Source organism: Lepidochelys olivacea, assembly GCF_965140295.1.
Source record: "Lepidochelys olivacea isolate rLepOli2 genome assembly, chromosome: 7".
Lineage (NCBI taxonomy): Eukaryota > Metazoa > Chordata > Testudines > Cheloniidae > Lepidochelys > Lepidochelys olivacea.
This window is the reverse complement of record NC_140417.1, coordinates 30299816-30320298: the sequence shown is the minus strand read 5'-3', so window position 1 is coordinate 30320298 and position 20483 is coordinate 30299816. Positions and strand designations below refer to the sequence as shown.

At 60.4% G+C, this 20483-nt stretch overlaps 2 protein-coding genes across 3 annotated transcripts; one reads left to right on the top strand and one right to left on the bottom strand.

Annotated features, from left to right (window-relative positions):
* Window positions 1–555: 555 nt before the first annotated feature.
* Window positions 556–6394, bottom strand: CFL1 (cofilin 1). Of its 2 annotated transcripts, none has more exons than XM_084635140.1 (4): window positions 6237–6394; window positions 2912–3219; window positions 1455–1531; window positions 556–738 (listed from the first exon to the last, which is right to left on the bottom strand). In XM_084635140.1, the coding sequence occupies exons 1-4, from the start codon at window positions 6237–6239 to the stop codon at window positions 626–628; spliced, it is 501 nt and encodes a 166-aa protein (XP_084491266.1). In that variant the 5' UTR covers window positions 6240–6394; the 3' UTR covers window positions 556–625. The 2 variants fall into 2 exon arrangements, with proteins under 2 accessions (XP_084491266.1, XP_084491265.1); XM_084635139.1 differs by lacking the exon at window positions 6237–6394 and adding an exon at window positions 5721–5831.
* A 4708-nt stretch (window positions 6395–11102) lies between these two features.
* On the top strand, window positions 11103–20111 carry MUS81 (MUS81 structure-specific endonuclease subunit). Its single transcript, XM_084634025.1, has 16 exons — window positions 11103–11518; window positions 11750–11879; window positions 12385–12530; window positions 12819–12905; window positions 13086–13166; window positions 13447–13535; window positions 16066–16224; window positions 16604–16738; window positions 16944–17071; window positions 17351–17463; window positions 17587–17703; window positions 18004–18099; window positions 18498–18620; window positions 18930–19033; window positions 19260–19343; window positions 19716–20111. The coding sequence occupies exons 1-16, from the start codon at window positions 11384–11386 to the stop codon at window positions 19780–19782; spliced, it is 1794 nt and encodes a 597-aa protein (XP_084490151.1). The 5' UTR covers window positions 11103–11383; the 3' UTR covers window positions 19783–20111.
* Window positions 20112–20483: the final 372 nt, after the last annotated feature.

Here is a 20483-nt window from a genome sequence, read left to right as displayed (position 1 = left end):
GAACACCCTGGCCAGCAGTGGACTGGCCATCAAGACCTCAGCCCTATGGAGGATTTGAGATGGGCTGTCAGGAGAGGGCAATGGAACGATGAAGCCAGTTGGTCCCTGATCAACCTTTGAAGGAGACATTACTGGAATGGAAATGCGGGAATGCTCCCAGAACTAGACAGAGCTCAGGGAATGATCCCCATGAATGGTGGAACAGTCCCAAAACCTACACACTGAGCTCCAGTGCTCCAAGGATGGGCCCTTCTTGGTGTCTCTAGACATCAAGCTAGAGAGCTCAATGCATGGTCCCTTCTGATGGTGGAGTGGCCCCGGACCTTGAGGAGAAGCTACAGTGCCCAGGGAATGGTCCCCTTGGTCTCCAAGGCGGAAGTTCCAGGTAACCGAGGCGGCAGTGGGTTTGGCAGGTGCCCTGCACAGCAGTCATGGCCGGGCTGTGGAGTGTCTTGAGGACTCTGATCGTGCAAACTGGAGAAGGAGACTTAGGAGGCAAAGAATCGGAACGTTATCTAAGGAATTATCCCCCCACCCCCCAACAGCCCTCCCCCCCACCCCCCAAAAAGGTAGCACAGGACTGATTAACATGGAAGCTCCGGTATAAACTGGCACTGGGAGCGTTTCACAAGGGCTTCCCTTCCAAGCTGACAACGGCGTTGCCGCCCAGCTTCTCGGCCAAGGTGCAGCGGTCCTTCACCTCCTCGTAACAGGTTGCTTGCAACTCATGCTTGATACCTGGGGGATGGAGGGAGGGCAAGAGAGAAAGAAATGGGGAGGGTTAGGGCAAGCCTTGGGTTGGAGATTAACCCCCATCTAGCTGAGATCCAGCCAGAATCTCCCCTCCCATCCCCCATCGCTCCCTATGTGCGGGGCAGTGAGGTTGTGATCCCCAGGCCAAGAAGCCCTGCTGTAGCCTTGGCAAAGGCACCAGTTGACCGGGGGCCTGAGAACTTCCAGTTCCACCCCATCCCAGGCAAGGCCCCTCCCGCACCATACTGGCCCATCCTGCCACAGGATCAGAGACTGTTTATTTAGCATCTCCCAGCAAGTCACATGCACCAGGGAATTGACACCCGCATCCAAGGGTGGGGGGTAGCCTCAGAGCACAGCAAGGAAGCAAATCCAGACCCCTGGGGTGCCCCTGAATGGCTCTAACCCACTAGCCCCCGCTCCCTCCCAGAGCTAGGATACAACTCAGGAGTCCTGGCATCGCAGGTACTAGCTCCCAAGGGTCACCCCAGCGTGCAGTTCCAACTGGCCTTGGCAGGCACAGGCAGACTACAAGGTTCAAGGCACACAGCACCTCACTGAGAGGGGCCAGAAGCACAACCATGGGTCTGGGAGCTGGGCCGGCATCCCACTACAGAGCTGCCAGCTGGCTCATCCACCATGGGTGGGGGCCCCCACAGGTGGCAGGACATGGCCTGCCAGGGGTGCAGGACTCTACTCACCTGTGAGTTTCTTCTTGATAGCATCCTTGGAGCTGGCGTAGATCATCTTGCTCTTGAGGGGGGCACAATCTGGGGCCCTGCAGGGAGAGGGGGGGGACTCACACCAACACCAGGGACTGAAGGCTCCCGCAAGGCACAGGCCTCAGACACAGCACCCACAGCACCCACCTGGGCACAGACTGAAAGCGTAAAAGGACAGAGCAGCAGCATGGGCTGAAAGGAGCATGGGGAGGAGCCCTCCCTGCCAGGCCATACACTAGCAACAGCACCTGAGGGGCAGATTCCCAGCAGGAGGCACAAGGAGCAAGAGAATAGCTGGGGGTGGGGAGAAGAGAAGAGAGGTGGGAGGCCTAGGAGAGAAATTGTGGCAGGTCAGTAAGGCAGAGGGGAAGCTGTGGATCTCTCAGTGCCATGCCTGGCAGAGGGGGCAGGGTGGCTCTGTGCCCAGCACAATAAGGGCCTTTAAATGCCACCCCAAGTAAGTTTCAGCCAGCACAGCAGCTCTTAGAGATGGTGCCGACAGTCTCCTCTGTCCTACTGGCCTAAGAGCAGCTACCACTGGGCAGAGAGTTTCAAATCCAGGCCCGTCTTAACTCTCCTGCCCCCAGCACCCATTCAGATTCCCTCTCCATTAATACTCCCCTTGTCTGCACCCACTCATGCCTCCCCACCCCTGCAGCCTCTCCAAGCCTCCAGGTGGCCCCAGAGCAGGAAGGAGCTAATGTGTTCAGAACCCCCTGAGTACAGTGTATGCCCTGGAGGGGGCGCCCCAGCTGGGCTAAGGGGGCTGGCAGAGCCAGCACAGGATGCACTGATTGGGTCATTCCTAGTCCCGTCCCATCCCCTCCACCTGCCCTAGTGTTGTGGGCCCCACTGCCAGCTGGTCAGCTAGCAGCCCTTTAAACAAGCAGCTGGCACTCCCTGCTGGGCTTGCTCCACCCCGCAGAGGAGCCGGGTGCTGGCACTGGGTGAACAAAGGCAGCTTTCACTGCAGCTCTGCAGAGGGAAGGAGTGGCACTGCCAGCCAGGGAGGGGGAACCAGGGAGCTTCTCAGGCCTGGAGGAGGAGGCCTGGCTGGAGCCAGGAAGCAGGACCATAAGGAGTTTGGGGATGGAGGGGCAGGGCCAGAAAGGGGAAGGGCCAGGGGGCCACCCCAACCTGAGAGGCATGGTTCTACCAGAAGATGCACCAGGTAGAATGGCACTGGAGGAGGATGGGAAGGGCCCAATACTGGAGAGGGGCGTGGCCAAAACAGGGGTGTGCTCGACAGATGGACCCAGCCAACAGAGATAAAGGGGCACCCCAGGCTTGGACTAGGGAGTGACCAAGACAAGGGGCACGACTCCCCCGGTTGCTAGAAGCAGGGGTCCCTAGCTGGTGGAGAGGGTGGGCATAGCCAGCAGGGGCAAAAGGGCTGTACCACCCTAGAGGGAAATGGGGCTGGGGCATGGCCCTACCAGAAGACAAAGACCAGATCCTCCTTCTTGCTCTCCTTGGTCTCGTAGGTGGCATCGTAGAGGGCATAGCGGCAGTCTGACTCCGGGAGCATCTTGACAAAGTGCAGATAGGGGTCGTCAACTGTCTCACCCACGTCCCCCACTAGAATCTCCTTGCCCTCCTCCAGGATGATGTTCCTCTTGTCCTCGCTCAGGCAGAAGAGCACTGCCTTCTTGCGCTTCTTCACCTCCTCGGAGGTGGAGGCCTTCCGCACCTTCATGTCATTGAAGACCTTGATCACTCCATCAGAGACCGCTACGCCAGATGCCTGTGGGGAGGGGGGGGAGAGGAGGGTGCATTAGGGGCTCCCCCAGCCCCCAAAGGCTGGGCAATGAGGTGCCCATTGCTAGGGTACCAGCCCCAGTGCATCAACTCCGAAGGGCCAAGAACAATAGACACTGGGTTTTCTAGCCCTGAGGGGCAGATCTTCGCAAGGGATGCCAAGCAGAAGGGGATTGTTGGGGGATCCACCCTTTGTCCCCACCAAGAGGTGTTGGGGGCTAGGTAATGTCAGTGCTGGGGGCCACATACTCTACCAGGCCCCAAGCCAATGGGCCCAGAGGATTTAACCCAGCAGCTGCCATGGGCTTTGCAGCTTTGGAGCGGAGAGGGATGGATCGGGCAAGCTGTGGACACTGTTGCTGGTTACACAGGCAGGACACCAGTGGACGCACTCCAGCAATGGCCAGCAGCAAACCAGTGCCCCAGCCAGAGATGTGCATGATGGGAAGCGCTGCGTCAGTGCCTTGCACAAGCACCCACGGCGGGAACCTGAAACCCCACACAGGAAACGGCGCGGCACGTGACCTGTGCAGAAAGAGGCTGCGCACGCTGCTTCCCCATCACTACCCAGCAGCCTGGGTCCTTCCCCCACTGTGCAGCCCCAGGGGCAAGGGACCTGCTGCAACCCTTCCCCTGTTCCCCCAGGGCCCTGCCAACCCCCATTCATCCCAGGAGACCCTTCCCCCCCCCGGCTCTACACCTCCCATCCCCTACTCACCTTGTGCCTACCTCCCACCCCACAAGACCACCCCCCCACCATGCCTACTTCCCATCCCCCATTTAACTCCATCCCCTTCAACCTCCATCCCCCCCCCCACCCTAAGGCAACTGCTTTACTGCACCAAGAGACAGATTGTTGAGCCTCCCTGACACGCTCCTTCCTGGCCTCGGGTTCGGAGCACAGCACCCCATACACTACTGAGACCACCCTTCTCCCCACCCCCGCTAGACACCTTCAGATCAAGAGCCTCATTTGGGGCCCTGCCATAGCACTTCACACTCCACTGCCTGACAGCAGAGGGGCCAACTGAGTAACTGGGGGAACCCCAAGTTCTAGCCACCCAGCCCAGGCCCCCACTAGATGATCCCACGGGTCCAGCCAAGATCCACGGCGGCTCTTCAGTGGAGCGTGGCTTCAGCAGCTGACCAGCAAAGCAGCACAGCGATATGCTCTTATATGGAGAAGGGAGGCTGTTTTAGGGGAAGCACCAGCCGCTTTGCTCCAGCAGCCACTGCTGGAGGGGGAAATGAAAGGGGCATGGGGGCAATGCAGGGCTCAGAATGGGGCCTGTCAGGGACCAGCACTGGAGAGTCTTCTCGGATCCCCAGGCCTAAATACTTCAGCCAATACATCCACCCCTGCAGCAAGGCTGTTGTAGGCAGGAGCGGCCCCCAAGCCTCCTAATCGAGTGGGCCCATAGGAGGCTAAAGGGCTTTTGTTCCCCAGCCCAGCAGCTCTGTCTGAACCTATGACAAAAACCTTAACCCTGTAAATACTCATCAATGCTACTGGTTCTGCCAAAGAGACAGTTCACCGCCGGCAGCCTTTACTAATCACCCCCAGATTTCCCTGTACCCTTCACCCCCAAGTCTCCCCACCTTCCCTCCAAGCTGTGCTCACCACTGATCCAGCCAGGCAATTCTAAGAACCCAGGCACCAGGCAAACCAAGCACCTCTCCCCATCATCTTTGTCCTCAGGCACACAGGCACTGGGAGGTCTCTGTAGGCTGCCTGGGAACACCCCCACCCCTCAAGACAGTCCAGAACTGTCAAGGGCCATGAGGGCTCCTTGCTGGCCCTGAGTGAAGCAGGTCTCGCCAGGGCCAGCTGGGAACCCGGGCTAGGAGCACGAGGCAGAGATGGAGTCGGAGTCAGACATTTTGCAGAGCAGCATGCTCGCTCACTATCATAGCACATCAGAGGGGAGCAGTGGGGTGCTCAGACTGGGAGGAGGAGCACCCCACTGGAGAGCAGCACACTGGATTGACTGATCTGGGGGGCGCTAGGACAATGTGGGCACAAAGATGGGTTCAACTTAGACTCAGATTTTAATGTCAGACGGGGCCATTATGGCCCCCTTTCAGGCCTCCTGTAGGACACAAGCCAGAGAATCCCCCCAGCCATTCCTGTATCCAGCACACATCTCACTGGCAGCCCCCCAGCCAGGGGCCCCACCCATTCATGATTTGGCCCCATCCGATACATCAAACGCCACCTGCTTCCCACCACCCCAAGGCTAGGGGTGGAAAGAGAACTACTGCAGACATGGGGAACCCTCAGGTCACAGGATCCCACAGGCCACAGTGCAGCTAGGGCATCAGGCAGAAGAAATGGGGCTAGAGGTGGCTGGCAAGCCTCAAACCCCATGCTCTGAGAGATCGCCGTTTGCCAACCCCCATGCTCTGAGGCAATAGCAGCCCCTGGAACAAACTAGCCCCCACCCCATCAGAGGCTGGGAGAAGGGGCCAGCCCCAGGTAGGACTCACCCATAGGGGTGCACCATCTGCATCCCGCCACACACCTGCACCTACAAGGGAAGCAGCCAAAACAGGCCCTGTAGAAAGCCCATAAGAGCCCCGCATAGGGATCCCAATCCCACACGGGAAAAGGAAGCAGACACCAGCCATGAATTCCAGAGGCACCTCCAGACACACCCCAAGGGGGTACGAGGGAACCCCTTGGAAAGGGCGAGCATCCCAGGGACCCTACACGGGCCGCCCGACGCAGAAGAGAGCGGACAGACAGCCGCCTATAGATCCCATAGGGGAAACGAGGCTCCCCGTGGGGCTCCCATTCATAGAAATCCCGCACAGATGCTGCAGGGGGCGAGAGCAGATCCCGGCTACGGATCCTACAGCGCGATCCCCGATAGCTCTTACAGGCGCCCCCTACAGAGGTGGCGGGTACGCCAGGCTCCCCCTCCCGTATGGATCCCATAGGCACCCCAACGGCAAGATGGCGGCCGCAGGGCACAAGATGGCGGCGGCGGGCCGGGGTCTCACCATGGTGCTGCGGGCAGGGGGATCACGGTCCGGGCTACGCGGGGTTCGCTCTGCAGCAGCTTCTCACTCGGTCGGTGTCGAGACCAAATTCTGCCCCGCCCCAAACCAACCGGCCGCCCGCTTCCGCTTTATGGGGGAGGGGCACTTCCGGGCGGCGCGGGCCGTGGGGCACGCAGGGAAATGGAGTCCGTGCCCGCCGCCGGGAAGGAGCCGGAAAGCGCAGGGAAATGGCGGGAGAAGGATGCGCGCTGCCGTCCGGGGGATCATGGGAGATGTAGTCCTGGGGGGCCGGGCGGCGCTCGCGCGCCGAGTCTGAGAGAAGCCACAGCCGGGGTGTCCTGCAGTTGCAGTGCATCATGGGTCACCTAGGCCCCATTGACTAGTGGGAGGTGTCGTTTAATTATCTCCACGCCGCTTGCACGGCCCCGGGCAGGGGCCAGTCTTAGACCCGCTGACGTGCCGGGAGCAGCCGGTTATGCAGCCCGGACGCCGGGGTTCTCTCCCCGGCTCTGGGCGGCGCATGGGGTGGGCGGGAGCCGGGACCCCAGGATTGTGGCCAAGGACCTTGGCATCGGGACCCTCCCCAGGGGCCGAGGTCCGGCCTCCCCCTTGGGACCCCGCCTAGAAAAACAACGGTTGTGATAATAAATCGGGTTGCTGAGGCGCGGCGGGATCGGGGGTTGGGGGGGGGAGGCGGCGCAAAAGGGGGGGGTGGTATGTAAAAAGACTGACAAATAGGCTCTCAGGCAGCCGAATCTGATGACCGGCTGCTGGTTGGCTGAGCCTCTCCCTGAACCCGCCCCCTGTCCCCTGTGGGCTCTCTTCTCTCCCCCTTCGTTGCGTCGCTTCCAAATAAGGGCGTGAACAACTGCACAGACAGAGGCCCCGCCTCTTGCAGCATCCACTCCTTATAAGGACATCTAGGGCAGCGAGGAAGCCCCCCCACACCCCACCCCACCCCACCCGCAGCGGCCCTTAGCACGGAGGCAGGGGGAGGGACCCTGAGCGGCCCCGGCGTCCTTGCTGCGGCCCGCCGCGCTCCCTGTTCTCTGGCTGTTGGCCTGGGACCCTGCCCAGACCCAGCCTTGCCCGCGGCAGTGTTGCCAACTCTCATGATTTTATCCTGGCAATGATAGTTTTCTTTAACGCCTCGGCTCCTGGAGGCAAGTGGCAATGTGAGGCCTTCAGCCGTCATTCTTAAAGAAAAATACCTGTCGAGCCCTGGTGGCCATGGAAAACGCTGCAAAATGTGACACCCCCCCGGCACCCTGAAAGCTCAAAAAGCGGATGGCAACTAAAAAAGACCAAACTGCTTATTTGTAGCTAATCTCATGATTTTAAAGCCAATCTCATGACTATTGAACCCTTGGGGTTGGCAGTACTGCCACAGGGACAGTTTTGCTGGGCTGTACCCAGGAGCAACCGTAGGCATTTTGCCTGGCAGGCTTGAAAACGTTTTGGGTACCCCCTCAACTGCTTTCCCCTAGGGTAGTGGCTGCAGGAAAGGGGGGGCGAAAGGCGGAGGGACACGGTACCCTCTGGAAGTTGGCTGCCAAGGTGACTGCCCTGTTCATCGGACTCTACAAGCAGCCCTGGTTATACCTCTTAGGGGTAATCCTGCTGCTGCTCCCATCCTTTGGGCCAAAACCCAAGCAGAATTTACATGTCACCGTAGAAGTGGTCCCTGTTCTGCTCCAGAGTTAACAGGCAGTGTCAAACCCCTCCATGCCGCTGTTCCAGGCACCTGCACAACTCAGCAGGGAGTGCTCTTCCCCCAAAACCAGTGCTGAGCCCACCAGTGAACCCTGTATGAACAGCCCCTTCACACCACCCCACAGGAAACTGTGACTCAGAACCAAGGGAGGGATCCCTGTATAAACAGTCCCTGTGGCCCACCCCAGAGGCACCTAGGTCTCAGAGCTGGGCAAGGGCTGTCTGCGGGGAAGGACTGTCTCCAGGCAGGAGAATATCTATCCCAAGGGATTAACCAAATGCTCCCTAGATTATCCCCCTCACCGATCAAATTGAGAAACCACCTGTATGTGTGTGCTGGGGGGTGGGGGGGGAGGAGAGCCATCTGGGTTGGGGACAGCTGGTGAGGAAGGATGATCTGAAGCCAAGACAGTGGCTCTCATGGTGGGGGCAGGTTGGTTCCCCTCCTTTCTCAGCACGACCCCTTGAAGTAGGGTGACCACATGTCCTGTTTTGGCCAGGACAGTCCCTCTTTTAAGTCCTGTCCTGGCCATCCCAACTTTTTTGACAAAAGGGGCATTTGTCCCGTTTGCTCTTGCTGACTTCATCAGTTGGCAAGAGCAAATGACAAATGCCCATTTTTGTCAAAAAGGTGAGGTGTGGTGCAGAGAAACTTGCAGGGAGCAGCCAGCGCTCGGGCGAGCAGCGACCCCAGCCACGTGGTGGCGGCAGCCAGGGCTCGGGCAACGACCCCAGCCATGCGTGGGCAGCAGCCAGGGCTCGGGCGAGCAGCAACCCCAGCCCCGGCTGTGCACATGAAGGGGAAGGCAGGGCTTGGGTGAGCAGCTCAGGCCAGCCGCGTGGCGGGGCGAGACACTCGGGTCAGGCCCCACACTTTGTCCCATTTTCTCTTGAAGGTCCCATCTGGGTCAACCTCATGAATATGCATGAACCTATTCATCAATATGTACATTCCTCTTTTCAGACACGTTTCCCCTTCCCCTATCCCTTACACCTTCCCCAGCCAGGCTAAAAGCCGTATAGCAGTGGTTCTCAACCAGGGTAAGTGTACCTCTGGGGTACACAGGGGTCTTCCAGGGGCCACATCAACTCATCTAGATATTTGCCTAGTTTTACAACAGAAAAAGCACTAGTGAAGTCAGTACAAACTAAAATTTCATACAATGACCTGTATATATTGCTCTATATACTATACCGGGGTGGCCAACCTGAGAAGGAGACAGAATTTACCAATGTACATTGCCAAAGAGCCACAGTAATACGGCAGTAACCCCCCCATGAGCACCCCCTGACTCCCAGCGCCTCCCACCCACCTGCAGCCCCGCTGATCAGAGACTCCCGCACCTCTGGACATGCAGCATGCAGGAGGCTCTGGCGGGGAGAGGAAGGAGTGAGGGCTTGGCAGTCTCAGGGGAGAGGGCCGGAAGGGGTGGAGTGGGGGCAGGGCCTGTGGCAGAGCCAGGAGTTGAGCAGTGAGCCCCCCCAACCCGGTACATTGGGAAGTTGGAGCCTGTAGCTCCAGCCCCAGAGTCGGTGCCTATACAAGAGCTGCCTGTGGCTCCGGAGCCACAGGTTGGCCACCCCGTACTATACACTGAAAGTACAATATTTATATTCCATTTGATTTTTTCATAATTGTCTGGTAAAAAAAGAGAAAGTCAGCCATTTTTCAGTAATAGTGTGCTGTGACACTTTTCTATTTTTATGTCTGATTTTGTAAGCAAGTAGTTTTTAAGTGCGGTGAAACTTGGGGGTACGCAAGACAAATCAGACTTGTGAAAGGGTTACAGCAGTCTGTAAAAAGGTTGAGAATCACTGGCCCTGTAGCTTGGCCAGGGAGGGACGGGGGTTGAGCAAGGCACCTGCCCCCTAGTGCTTCCTGTCCCCCAGGCTTGGTGGCCAAGATCAGGGGAGCCCCCACTACACTGCTGGGGGAGAAGGTGAGCGACAGGAGTTAAGAAGGAGAGAGGCAGCTGGAGGGCTCTCCATGGGCATGGTGAGTTCCCCCCTCAGCTCAGTCAGTTCCCCTCAGCCCCAACCCATAGCCTCCTGCTACCCCAGCCCTGGGCTCCCCCAGCTCTGCCCGTGCCCCTCACCCCCGACCCATAGCCTCCTGCTACCCCAGCCCTGGGCTCCCCCAGCTCTGCCCGTGCCCCTCACCCCCGACCCACAGCCTCCTGCTACCCCAGCCCTGGGCTCCCCCAGCTCTGCCCGTGCCCCTCACCCCCGACCCATAGTCTCCTGCTACCCCAGCCCTGGGCTCCCCCAGCTCTGCCCGTGCCTCTCACCCCCGACCCATAGCCTCCTGCTCCCCCAGCCCTGGGCTCCCCCAGCTCTGGGCTCCCCCAGCTCTGCCCGTGCCCCTCACCCCCGACCCATAGCCTCCTGCTACCCCAGCCCTGGGCTCCCCCAGCTCTGCCCGTGCCTCTCACCCCCGACCCATAGCCTCCTGCTACCCCAGCCCTGGGCTCCCCCAGCTCTGCCCGTGCCCCTCACCCCCAACCCACAGCCTCCTGCTACCCCAGCCCTGGGCTCCCCCAGCTCTGCCCGTGCCCCTCACCCCCGACCCATAGTCTCCTGCTACCCCAGCCCTGGGCTCCCCCAGCTCTGCCCGTGCCTCTCACCCCCGACCCATAGCCTCCTGCTCCCCCAGCCCTGGGCTCCCCCAGCTCTGCCCGTGCCCCTCACCCCCGACCCATAGCCTCCTGCTACCCCAGCCCTGGGCTCCCCCAGCTCTGCCTGTGCCCCTCACCCCCAACCCACAGCCTCCTGCTACCCCAGCCCTGGGCTCCCCCAGCTCTGCCCGTGCCCCTCACCCCCAACCCACAGCCTCCTGCTACCCCAGCCCTGGGCTCCCCCAGCTCTGCCCGTGCCCCTCACCCCCAACCCACAGCCTCCTGCTACCCCAGCCCTGGGCTCCCCCAGCTCTGCCAGTGCTCCCGGCCTCGACCCCCGATTCTCTTTCTGTTCCGAGCGGTACCCGCAGAGCTCGGCCATCGCGGAGTTTTCGTCTTTTCTGACCGCTAGATGGCGCTGGAGAGCCCCTCCGGGCACACTCTATCCCGGGCACATCGCCGCGCTCTATGGTTCCCAGCAGCTAGGGGCGGTGCTCCGAGAAGCCGGGGCCCCGGCGGGAAAAGGGTAGAATCGCTTCCGGCTCAGGGGTCGCGGTGCCGCCCCCCCCCCCGCGGGGCAGAGTGTGGGGGTCTCCCCCATGCTGCAGCTAGTGGGTTAGCGGGAACCCAGGAGTCCGGGGGAACCCCTCCCATCTCGTCTGGGGGGGCTGGCTGTCGCCCCCTCATCCCCCTGTCATTAAAGAGTGACTCCGATCGGGGGCGGCAGAGCCAGGCCGCCTCCCGTCCCCGCGTCCCCCCGCTGGGGCTGGATCGGAGCCAGCGCCCCCGAGAGGGGAAAGGCCCCGGGTCCCTGCGGAGATGGCGGCCCCCCGGCGGCTGGGGCGGAAGAAGCCGGTGCCCGCCTGCCCTAACCCCCTCTTCGTGCAGTGGCTGACCGAGTGGAGGGATGAGGCCGCTGAGAAGGGCAAGAAGACCCAGTTCGTGTATCAGAGGGTGAGCTCGCCCCCCCCCTCCCGCTCTGACCACTGCACTGCACTCCCCTCCCGAGCTGGGACTAGAACCCAGGAGTCCTGGTCCTCAGCCCCCTGACCTAACCCACTAGACCCCACTGCCTTGCGAGAGCATGGCGAGAACCCAGGAGTCCTGGCTCTTATTGCTGGGACCCCATTGGGAGGGGTGTGGGGGGGCTGGAGGCTCCCCGTGTCAGTGTTTCTTCCCCCTCAGGCTCTGGGCTCCCTTCGAAGGTACCCGCTGCCCCTGGACAGTGGGCGTGAGGCCGCGATTCTGCAGCATTTTGGGGACGGGATCTGCCGGAGGCTGGACGAGCGGCTGGAGAGGCACCGTGCTGAGCAGGGTAGGTGAAGAGCACCAGGGATGGGGTGTCAGGACTGAAGGGGTCCCCCAAGATGGCATGGTGTGAGGAGAAGACTGAAGGAGGCTGAGCGGGGGGTGGGCAGCCACACAGGGGCATAGGTGCACTGGGGTGTAAAGGACTCCTGGGTTGTTGGTTCCACTCGGTTTAGGGATCCTTAACAACTGTGGTAGATTTAAAGTCAAATGACAGTGCTTCGTTATTGTAGGGTCTCTCCTAGGGAGTGGGAGGATATTGTCTCCCCCTCCCTCCCATCAGGCCCGTCCTTGAGCCTAGCAAGTGAGAGGTTGCTCCCAGTAAGGAGCCCTCTGTGCCTCCTGGCCCTGTCCCAGCTGGAGGGTGGGGGTCAGGGTCGGGCTGGCTGAGGGAGACAGGGAACGGGAGACAGGGCCTGTCCTCTCTTGGGGGCCCTGGGCCTGGATCGGAGCCTTTGCAGGGGAACTGGCTGCTTGGGGGAGGTCCTATCTTATTTCTATTTGAACCCTAGGTGCAGATGCCCCCCTTGAAGCCATGGGAAGGGCCAGCCCCTCCAGGGGGGGCCAGGAAAGTGATCCCCCTGGCACAGAGCACCGCTCCCTCAACAACCCCTCTGCCTCACAGACCTTACTTGGGGATTTGGAGCCTCCCCCCACGGTGAGAGCACTGCCTCTGGCAGAAGGGCTCCTGGGTTCTACTTCCTGGCTCTGGGAAGGGAATGGGGTATACTGGTTAGAGAAGGGAGGGGTGTGGAGTCAGGACTCCTGGGTTCTATCCCTGGCTCTGACTCTCAGATGCTACGTAAGTCCCCTTGCCTCTCTGGGGTGGAGTGGGTTTGTGTGAGAGACACTGGGTTGCAGGGACAGGTTGGGGCTTGGGGGGATGTCAGAGGCAGTGAGGAGATCAGAGCTGGGGGATCCTGCTAATTGACACTTTTCTTTCCAGAGGAAGGCCCGTCCCCCCCGGCAGTATGTCCCAGCCCCACACTCTGGGGCCTATGCTGTGCTGCTAGCCCTCTATAAGGACAGCATGGTAAGCCTGGAATCCTGGGTTCCATGTCCAGCTCTGGGAGGGGCATGAGGTCTAATGGTTAGAGCAGTGGGCTGGGAGGCAGGACTCCTGGGTTCTATTCTTAGCTCTGCAAGTGGTGTTTGGAGCCTGGCCTCCTATGTTCTCTTCCCCAGTGCTGACTCCTCCTGCTCCCCCTTACAGAGCCCACGCAGCCGGGGGTTCCTGACGAAGCCTGAGCTGCAGCGGGCAGCTCAGCCGCTGTGTGACAAATCCTTCACCCTGGTGAGTGAGAGCTGCCTTGGAGAATCCCCCGGCCTGCCATCCCCTTTCAGTCTGGGCACCATCAAACACCCATCATGAGGTTCTGGAGTTGATGGGTTCTGGAGATGGCTTGAGGAACCATCACTCCTGGCGCAGGGATCTGAGCCCATCACCCCACCCCCTCAAGTTTACCTACCCCCTCTGCTTCCCCCAGCCGTGCCTTCCTCCCTTGCTCCAAGCTCTGCTGGGGCTCAGGTAGGTCCCACCCAGCAGAGTCACATGGGGTATCTGTGTCTTGCAGGTCGACCCTGGAAATAGGTACACGGCTTGGGCATCGGTGGGTACCTTGATCCGCAAAGAGCTGGTGCTGAAAACCAATGTCCCAGCCAGGTAGGGGGTGCTGTGCTGCAGAGGACACGATTCAGGGCTTGCTAGGGGCATCATGGTATGAGGGGGTGCTGGGCTTTGGAGGGGGTGCCATGTTGTAAGGAATGGGGGGGCTCATCAGGGAGTAGTGTAGTGCTAGGAGTTGTTGTGGACATGCCCTGGCCTTTACACAGTCTCCTGGTGGTAACCCCAGCACCCACGGGCCCACACCTTCCCCAAGGGCTGCTGAGCAGCCTTAGTAACTCACTGTGGGTCTCCGCTGGGCTTGCTGCAGAAATCAGAACTCCTGCAGCAGCTTTTCCTTCCTAGGGAGCGATACCAGGATCTGCAGTGAGGCAGGGCAGCATGGCCAGGCCGAAGGAGCATTGATTAGTCACTTGGGATCCAGTGTCACAGGGTCCTCAGGCCGGCCTGGGAAAGCCACACTTAGAGTCCATGTTGGTAGCAGCAGCAGCTTTGCCACTCCCTGGTTCTCTGCGCTCCATCTTCACTCTGTCCATGCAGGTGTCCTGTCTGTTCACAGCAGCAACCTTCAAACCAGCCCCTTGACAGCTTGTTCCTTTGTTTCAGCTGGGGGGGTTTCTTTCAAGGCCCAGAATGCCCTTTGACGCTGGGCCATCCAGAGCGCTTTGTCTGGCTCGCCCTTCGATACAGCTCAGTGCTGGGAGCAGCTCAGGAGCTAATTGCATTACAAATCTCCAGTAATACCCTGCCATCCCACTGAAGGAGTAGGTCTGTTTCTTGGTTTGGGAAGCAGGCCAGTCCTTAACAGCCTCCACCTTTGCAGATTCTGGCCTTCTACAGCTACTCCCCACCTTGTGTCCTAGATAAGCCACCTCAGCAATCCCCACTCTACACTTTCCATCTTTGAGGGGGTCAGGTACCCCCCTAACCTAGGCCACATGCTCTTCCCAGATGTGGCTAGAAATGTCATCAACATATGCTTAGGCCAAGTTCTCCATTCGTAACTGAGCTACCAGACGCTGAAAGATGATAGATGCCCCTTTAGGACAGAGAGTAAAACCAGGAAATCCTAGAGCTCCGCTGAGGGGTGAAGGCACCTGGTACCTGCCAGTCGTCCTTGGTGAGCTCCATGGTGCTACGGTAACATGCATCCCCACTTGTCTAGAATCTCTTCCATTGAAGGCATGGGCTAAGCGTCAAGACACTGTGGTTGCATGACACTTTCCCTAATCCACAGAGAAACCATCGCCCCCTGCTGTGTGGGTGCCAGCACCACAGCTATGGCCCAGGCACTGTTGGGCAGCTGAATCCCCCCAAGGCGAGCATGTCAGATATATTCTTTTCCAGGTCATGGGCATTTTCCCCTTGACTGAAAGGAGAGCATCTAATGGGAGGGTTGGTCACCATCTCCATCTGGTGGACAGCTAGGCTGGTGCACCCTGGTCTGCTGGAGGATACCTGCATGGAACATCACAGCCCCCGCCGCCCAAGCTTACAGCTTATTCTGCACTGGGATGAGTGCCATAAGCTGGTCCCCTAGTCCATGTTACTGGGCACACGCTTACTGCCCACCAGCCTGCAGGGAGGGGAATCCAGCCTCTGGGGCCCTGGGTGTTTAAGTCTCCCAGAGCCTGAGCAGAGTCCAGTCCCTGCCCCCGTTTTGGTCCCTTGGCACACTAAGGGTACAGCTCCTCCTATGAGCTTAGACTGCCCCATACTCAGCCCCTGTCCCAAGGTGTGAGCTTTCTGGGTCCAGCTCAGCTCCCACAGGAGCCCCGCAGCAGCTGTGAAGTACATATCGCACCCGGACCCCACCCCGAAACTCACCTGCTGCCCTTTGACCTCATCACATGCAGCAGAGAGAGCTCAGATCCTGCAGCCCGACCTCCTGCCTGCAGTGCCTGCCACTAGCTCCCCTTCCCTGGGGAGGCCTCCACCCAGCTGGGCTCAGGCAGGGCCCCTGCTTCAAGGCTACTCTGTCGAAAATGGCCCAAACCTCCCAAGAGCTTAGCTCCTCCCCTTTATAACTGTCCAGCCTCCTCTGACCGGTGACTCCCTCATCAGCCGCACCAGGAGAGCCCGGCCCCAGAACCTCACTGCCCAGGCCGCCTGCTGCTGCTACCCCAGCTCTCCTGGGGGGGCCAGTCTGTTGTGTAGGTCTAGGGTGAGTCCATTGCTGTGGCCGAGCACCTCACGTCGACGCTGCTCTGTGACTCCTTTGCCACCGGCCCTCAGACTCTCCGCCCACTGTGGGGGCGAACAAGGCGTCGGGTAGGTGAAAGGCTGCACCTCAAAGGGAGTGTCCCGCGTGGGAAGGAGCCAGGCAGCCAGTTCCTGCTCCCACTCGGAGTGCCTAGATTGTACTCACGCCTTCCCTATATCCTCACAGAGGCTTAATAGGGGCAGGGCAGGTGGGGTGGGGGGTTCAGTAGGGGGTTTTGTGCTGCCTGGAGGTTTGCTAGGGGTTCAGTAATAGTGCCGTGCTGCAAGGCTGGGGACTCGGGAGGTGCCAGGCTGTGGGGGCAGCAGAGGGGACTCAGTGGGTACAGATGCCCTTTGCTCCCCGCAGGTACTCTCTGACACCGCAGGGGCTGGTGCTAGCCCAGAGGCTTGTGGCTGTGGAGCAGGCCCTGATTTCAGAGGGTCGAGCCCCAGAATCCAAGACACCCCAGGGCACAGAGCCCACGGATCCTGCTGGGGAGGAGAAACTGCGCCCAGAGCCCCAGCTGTGAGTGCCAGCTCCAGACAGCCTGTGTGAGCCGGGGTGTACTCACGGGGGGGGGGGGGGGGGGACGGGCTGGGAGCCAGGACTCCTGAGTTCTGCAGCACTGGGGGGAGTGGGATCTAGCACGTTCGAGCAGAGGTGGTGGGAGTCGAGGGAGGGGGAAGGGAAGTGGGGACTAATAGTTGGGCTCCATTCATTGTGCTCTCTCTAGACCCAGCCACTGGCAATGTTAACCCGTTCTTTGCTGATCATTGTAGCAGAAGCTCCCAACTTTCCGCAGCCCTGTGCTCTCTGTGGCGGGCTGGGACAGGACTTCCCCACCTTTCCTGGCCCCTCTCCAGGGCTGTGTTCTCACTGTGCTGTCTGCCCCACTTTGCTGCAGGCTTGACAGTGCCCTGGGACCCCTGGAGGGGACAGCAGGTGGCTCTGGAGGGCAGAGGCCCCATGACCCTGAATTCGTGCTGAGACCTGGCCAGTTTGACATCATCCTGTGTGTGGATTTCATCGAGACCATGGGGTGCGCTGGGGGGCCTGAGCTTCTGGCCGGGGGGACTGGGGGAGGGGGTTATAGGGCATCCTGAGCAGGGAGGCTTATTATGGGGATCCCAGGCAGGCTGGGCTCTGGGGGCTGAGGTGGGGAGGTCACTCAGTGTCCAGGAGGGTTGGGGGCATCTCAGGGGCCTCCTGAGCAGGCCCCAGTCCCACCCCGTCTCTCCCTACAGTGGCCCAGCGGCCCGGAAGCAGGACCTGATGGCTGAGCTGCGCAGGAATGCCGTGCCCTTCGACGTGCGCAAGCTGCATGTGGGGGACTTCATGTGGGTCGCCCGTGAGAGAGTCCAGCCCCGTCCAGGTAGGAGCCTCCAGGCCAGCAGGGAGGGAGGGCTCCTTGAGTGTAACTGGTGCTGCCTGAGCTCTGAGGGGTGGCCCCACCCCACACGTCCCAGTGCGGCACTACCCTGGCACTAGGGTAGAGGTACTGGGGGGGGTCCCTGGCTGCCACTCCAAGTGTGTGTGGGAGAAAATATGGGGGTGGCAGAGCCTCACAGCACCAAGATTGCCTCATTCTGGCCATGCATGGACAGGGGGGTGGGGTCTTGTTCTCCCCTTCCTGAATCCCATCTCACCCCAGGGCAGCTGCACCTGCCCCCAGCGCAGGAGCTGGCCCTGGACTACGTGGTGGAGCGGAAGCGAATGGCTGACCTGTGTGGGAGCATCATCGACGGGCGCTTCCGTGAGCAGAAGGTGCGGGGGAATGGGGTGCCTGAGGGATTGAGGAGGGGATCTGGGGGCTGTCTGGATGGACTCATAAGGTGGGAGCCAGGGTGGATCTCCCTCCCATGCTAACCCCCCCACTCCACCCCCCAGTTCCGTCTGCGTCGCTGTGGCCTGCGCCATCCCATCTACCTGCTGGAGGAATCTGGATCGACCCAGCACCTGAGCCTGCCCGAGAGCACTCTGCAGCAGGCAGCCACCAGCACCCAGGTATGGGGACCCCTGCCCAGTACCCTGGTACAGCAACCCCCCCGCAGGACACTCCCCTCCCATACACATACAGCTCCTGAGCCTCCCACAGAGCGCCCTGCATCAGGTGACCACCAGCATCCAGCTACGGATTCCCCAACCCAGCACCCAGATGCAGGGGCCCTTCTGTGTCCGATCCCCCTAACAATAGCACAGGGTTAAGGCCAGAAAATTTGAACCTCAAGGAGGCTGTGAACCCAGATGCACTGTCTTCCCCGCCCACTAGCCCCACTCCCTAATGCTCTCTTCCCCCACACCCAGGTAGTGGATGGCTTCTTTGTCAAACGCACCCGTGACCTGCGGGAATCAGCTGCGTATCTGACCATCATGACACGTCATCTGAATAGCCTGTATGGGGTGAGCAAGGGGCTGCGGGAGGGAAACAGAGCTCAGGGCTGGGCTGGGCTGGGGGTCAGGACTGAGGGGCACTGGCAGAGCTGGGGGGAGGGGTGCACATGGCTGGGCTAGCACAGGGCTGTGGGTTAAGAGTGAGAGGCACCGGCAGATCTGGGGGAGGGGGAGTCCAGGGCTGGGCTAGCTGGAGGCTGTGGGTTGGGTGTGAGAGGGGGTGGCAGAGATGGGGGTTTGGGAGCCCAGGGCTGGGCGCTGTGGGTCAGGAGTGAGAGGGGGTGGCAGAGCTGGGAAGAGGGAGCCTGGGGCTAGGCTAGCAGGGGGCTGTGCATCTGGAGTGAGGGGTGCCAGCCAGGAGTAGGGGATGGTTGGTTGGATTTATGAGGTGCCCCTTTCCTCCCCAGAACAAGACCCTGATGAGCTGCACCAAGGAAGAGTCTCAGGGCCGCGGCCCACTGCAGCCCAACAGCGACTCCTGCACCCTAATGACCTTCCAGGAGTTCAATGAGGGAGCTGTCAAGAACAAGGTGAGACTGGGCAGAGTGGCCATGACCCTGTTTCCAGCCCCAGGACAGGGAATGGGTCGGGGGCACTGGCTGTGATCTGTCCCCAGGACAGGGGAAATGGCTGGCTTAGGGGGCAGGGAATGGGACACGGAGCCTTTCCCCTTCCGGGGATGCTGACTGTGATCCAGGGCAGGGGACTGGCTGGCTCCAGGAGCTGGGATGGCTCTGTCCTTTCCCAGGATCCTACCCTAGGGCTGGATTACTGGAGGACACCTTGGCAGTTCTCCCTGGCTCTGACCCCCTGTCCCCCATTTCTCTCTGGCTCCCTAGGCCCAGACTGTGCGTGAGGTGTTCGCTCGGCAGCTCATGCAGATCAGTGGAGTGAGCGGGGAGAAAGCAGCCGCCATTTTGGAGAGATACAGCACACCGGCCAGGTACAGGGCCCACCTGCCTGGGTTCTGGCCCCAGCTCTGGGAGGGGAGTGGGGTGGGGTTTGGTGGGAGAGTAGTGGAAGGGCTGGGAGCCATGACTCCTGGGTTCCTTTCCTATTTGACTGAGTGCCTGTCTTGTTCCATGCCTCAGTTTCCCCTACTCTAGAAAGCTTGGGGGCTGGGAGCCCAAGTCCCTGCCCCCCCTCACTGTCTGTCTCCACCCCATCAGCCTGCTGGCCGCCTACTCTACCTGCCCAGACCCTGAGAGCAGGGACAAGCTGCTGAGCACCATCAAGTGTGGCAAACTGCAGAGGTGAGAGTAAGCAGCGCGTGGACCCTCAGGCCTGACCCACGCCCCCTGCCAGCCTGGTACTATGTTCCCCCTTGCCCGTGCCCCTTATCCCCAACCCACAGCCGCGGGCTCCCCCTCAGTCCAGCTGATTTATTCACTCCAAGGATCAGTAAAACCTCCCTCTGTCTTCAAAAGCTTATTTAGGATTTTTGAATTAGCTCCTGGCTTTGGGGCTATTTTAGTCCCTGTGGTCTAGAGGGAGGCAGGGAGCCAGGACTCCTAGGGTCTCTGTGCTCAGTTTCTGGCTGTAGCAGATGGACGGAAGTTGAGGCCTCCTGCTATGCCCCTCCCCTGGCCCTAACACCCCTTTCCCCATTGTGCTTCCTCCCCCAGGAACCTGGGCCCTGCCCTGAGCAGGACACTCTCCCAGCTGTACTGCAGCCCTGGCCCCCTCTCTTGAACAGGGGGAATCTCATCTGTCCTGTTGCCAGGGACCCCGGCACCTCAGGCTTCGCCCTGGGCCTAGTGCTCTAGCTGGGGACTGTAGGGGTGCTGTAGCCCTTTGACAGGGTGCTGCTGGCCAGGGAGCCAGCTCCCTTCTCCCGGGGCAGAACGGTCAGGTGGGGACTCTGCCTCTGTGGGGTGTACGCCCAGGGGGCATGGTGGCCTTGCAGGGAGGGAGGCTTCTGGGTGTGTGTAGAAGGACTGTCTAGGGCTTTCGGCCCCAGTGTTTGTTTTAATGAGTCTTTGTATTTCCCTTGTTCCAATAAATTTGATTATTCCTTTGTTCCTACTGGGATTTTCCTTGCCGCTAGGGGTGAGGGGGATACCGCTGCAAGGGGGTCCAGGTGCCAGGGTTCACCCCCCCATCGCATGGGAAGAGGTGCTAATGAGCAGGAATGGACTCCAGCTCAGTTTTATCTCATCCCAGAGCTGAGCTTCTGGTCCTGGCTGTGAAGGGAGAATGCTCCCATCCCTCGCTCCACCCTGGGCAGGGATAGTGCCCCCTATTGAAGGGCTTCTGTTCAATGTTTAAGCACATCTGCCTGTGCTTCACATGGCCAATTATTTCTTCACACTCACACAATTGTGCCTAGTGCTGTCCGGACCCTTCCCCCGCACCCGCACACACACTTGATCAGCTCTGGTGCTGATGGCAGA

Bases quoted from the DNA above. Each gene is read 5' to 3' on its own strand.
- MUS81 (XM_084634025.1), top strand. From the start codon at position 11,384: ATGGCGGCCCCCCGGCGGCTGGGGCGGAAGAAGCCGGTGCCCGCCTGC. The intron at 11,519-11,749 runs GTGAGCTCGCCC...CTTCCCCCTCAG, and splicing joins CCCAGTTCGTGTATCAGAGG to GCTCTGGGCTCCCTTCGAAG. The intron at 17,704-18,003 runs GTATGGGGACCC...CCCCACACCCAG, and splicing joins AGGCAGCCACCAGCACCCAG to GTAGTGGATGGCTTCTTTGT.
- CFL1 (XM_084635139.1), bottom strand. From the start codon at position 5,816: ATGCGGGGCTCTTATGGGCTTTCTACAGGGCCTGTTTTGGCTGCTTCC. The intron at 1,532-2,911 runs GTAGGGCCATGC...CTCTCCCTGCAG, and splicing joins GATCTGGTCTTTGTCTTCTG to GGCCCCAGATTGTGCCCCCC. The intron at 739-1,454 runs GTGAGTAGAGTC...TCCATCCCCCAG, and splicing joins TATCAAGAAGAAACTCACAG to GTATCAAGCATGAGTTGCAA.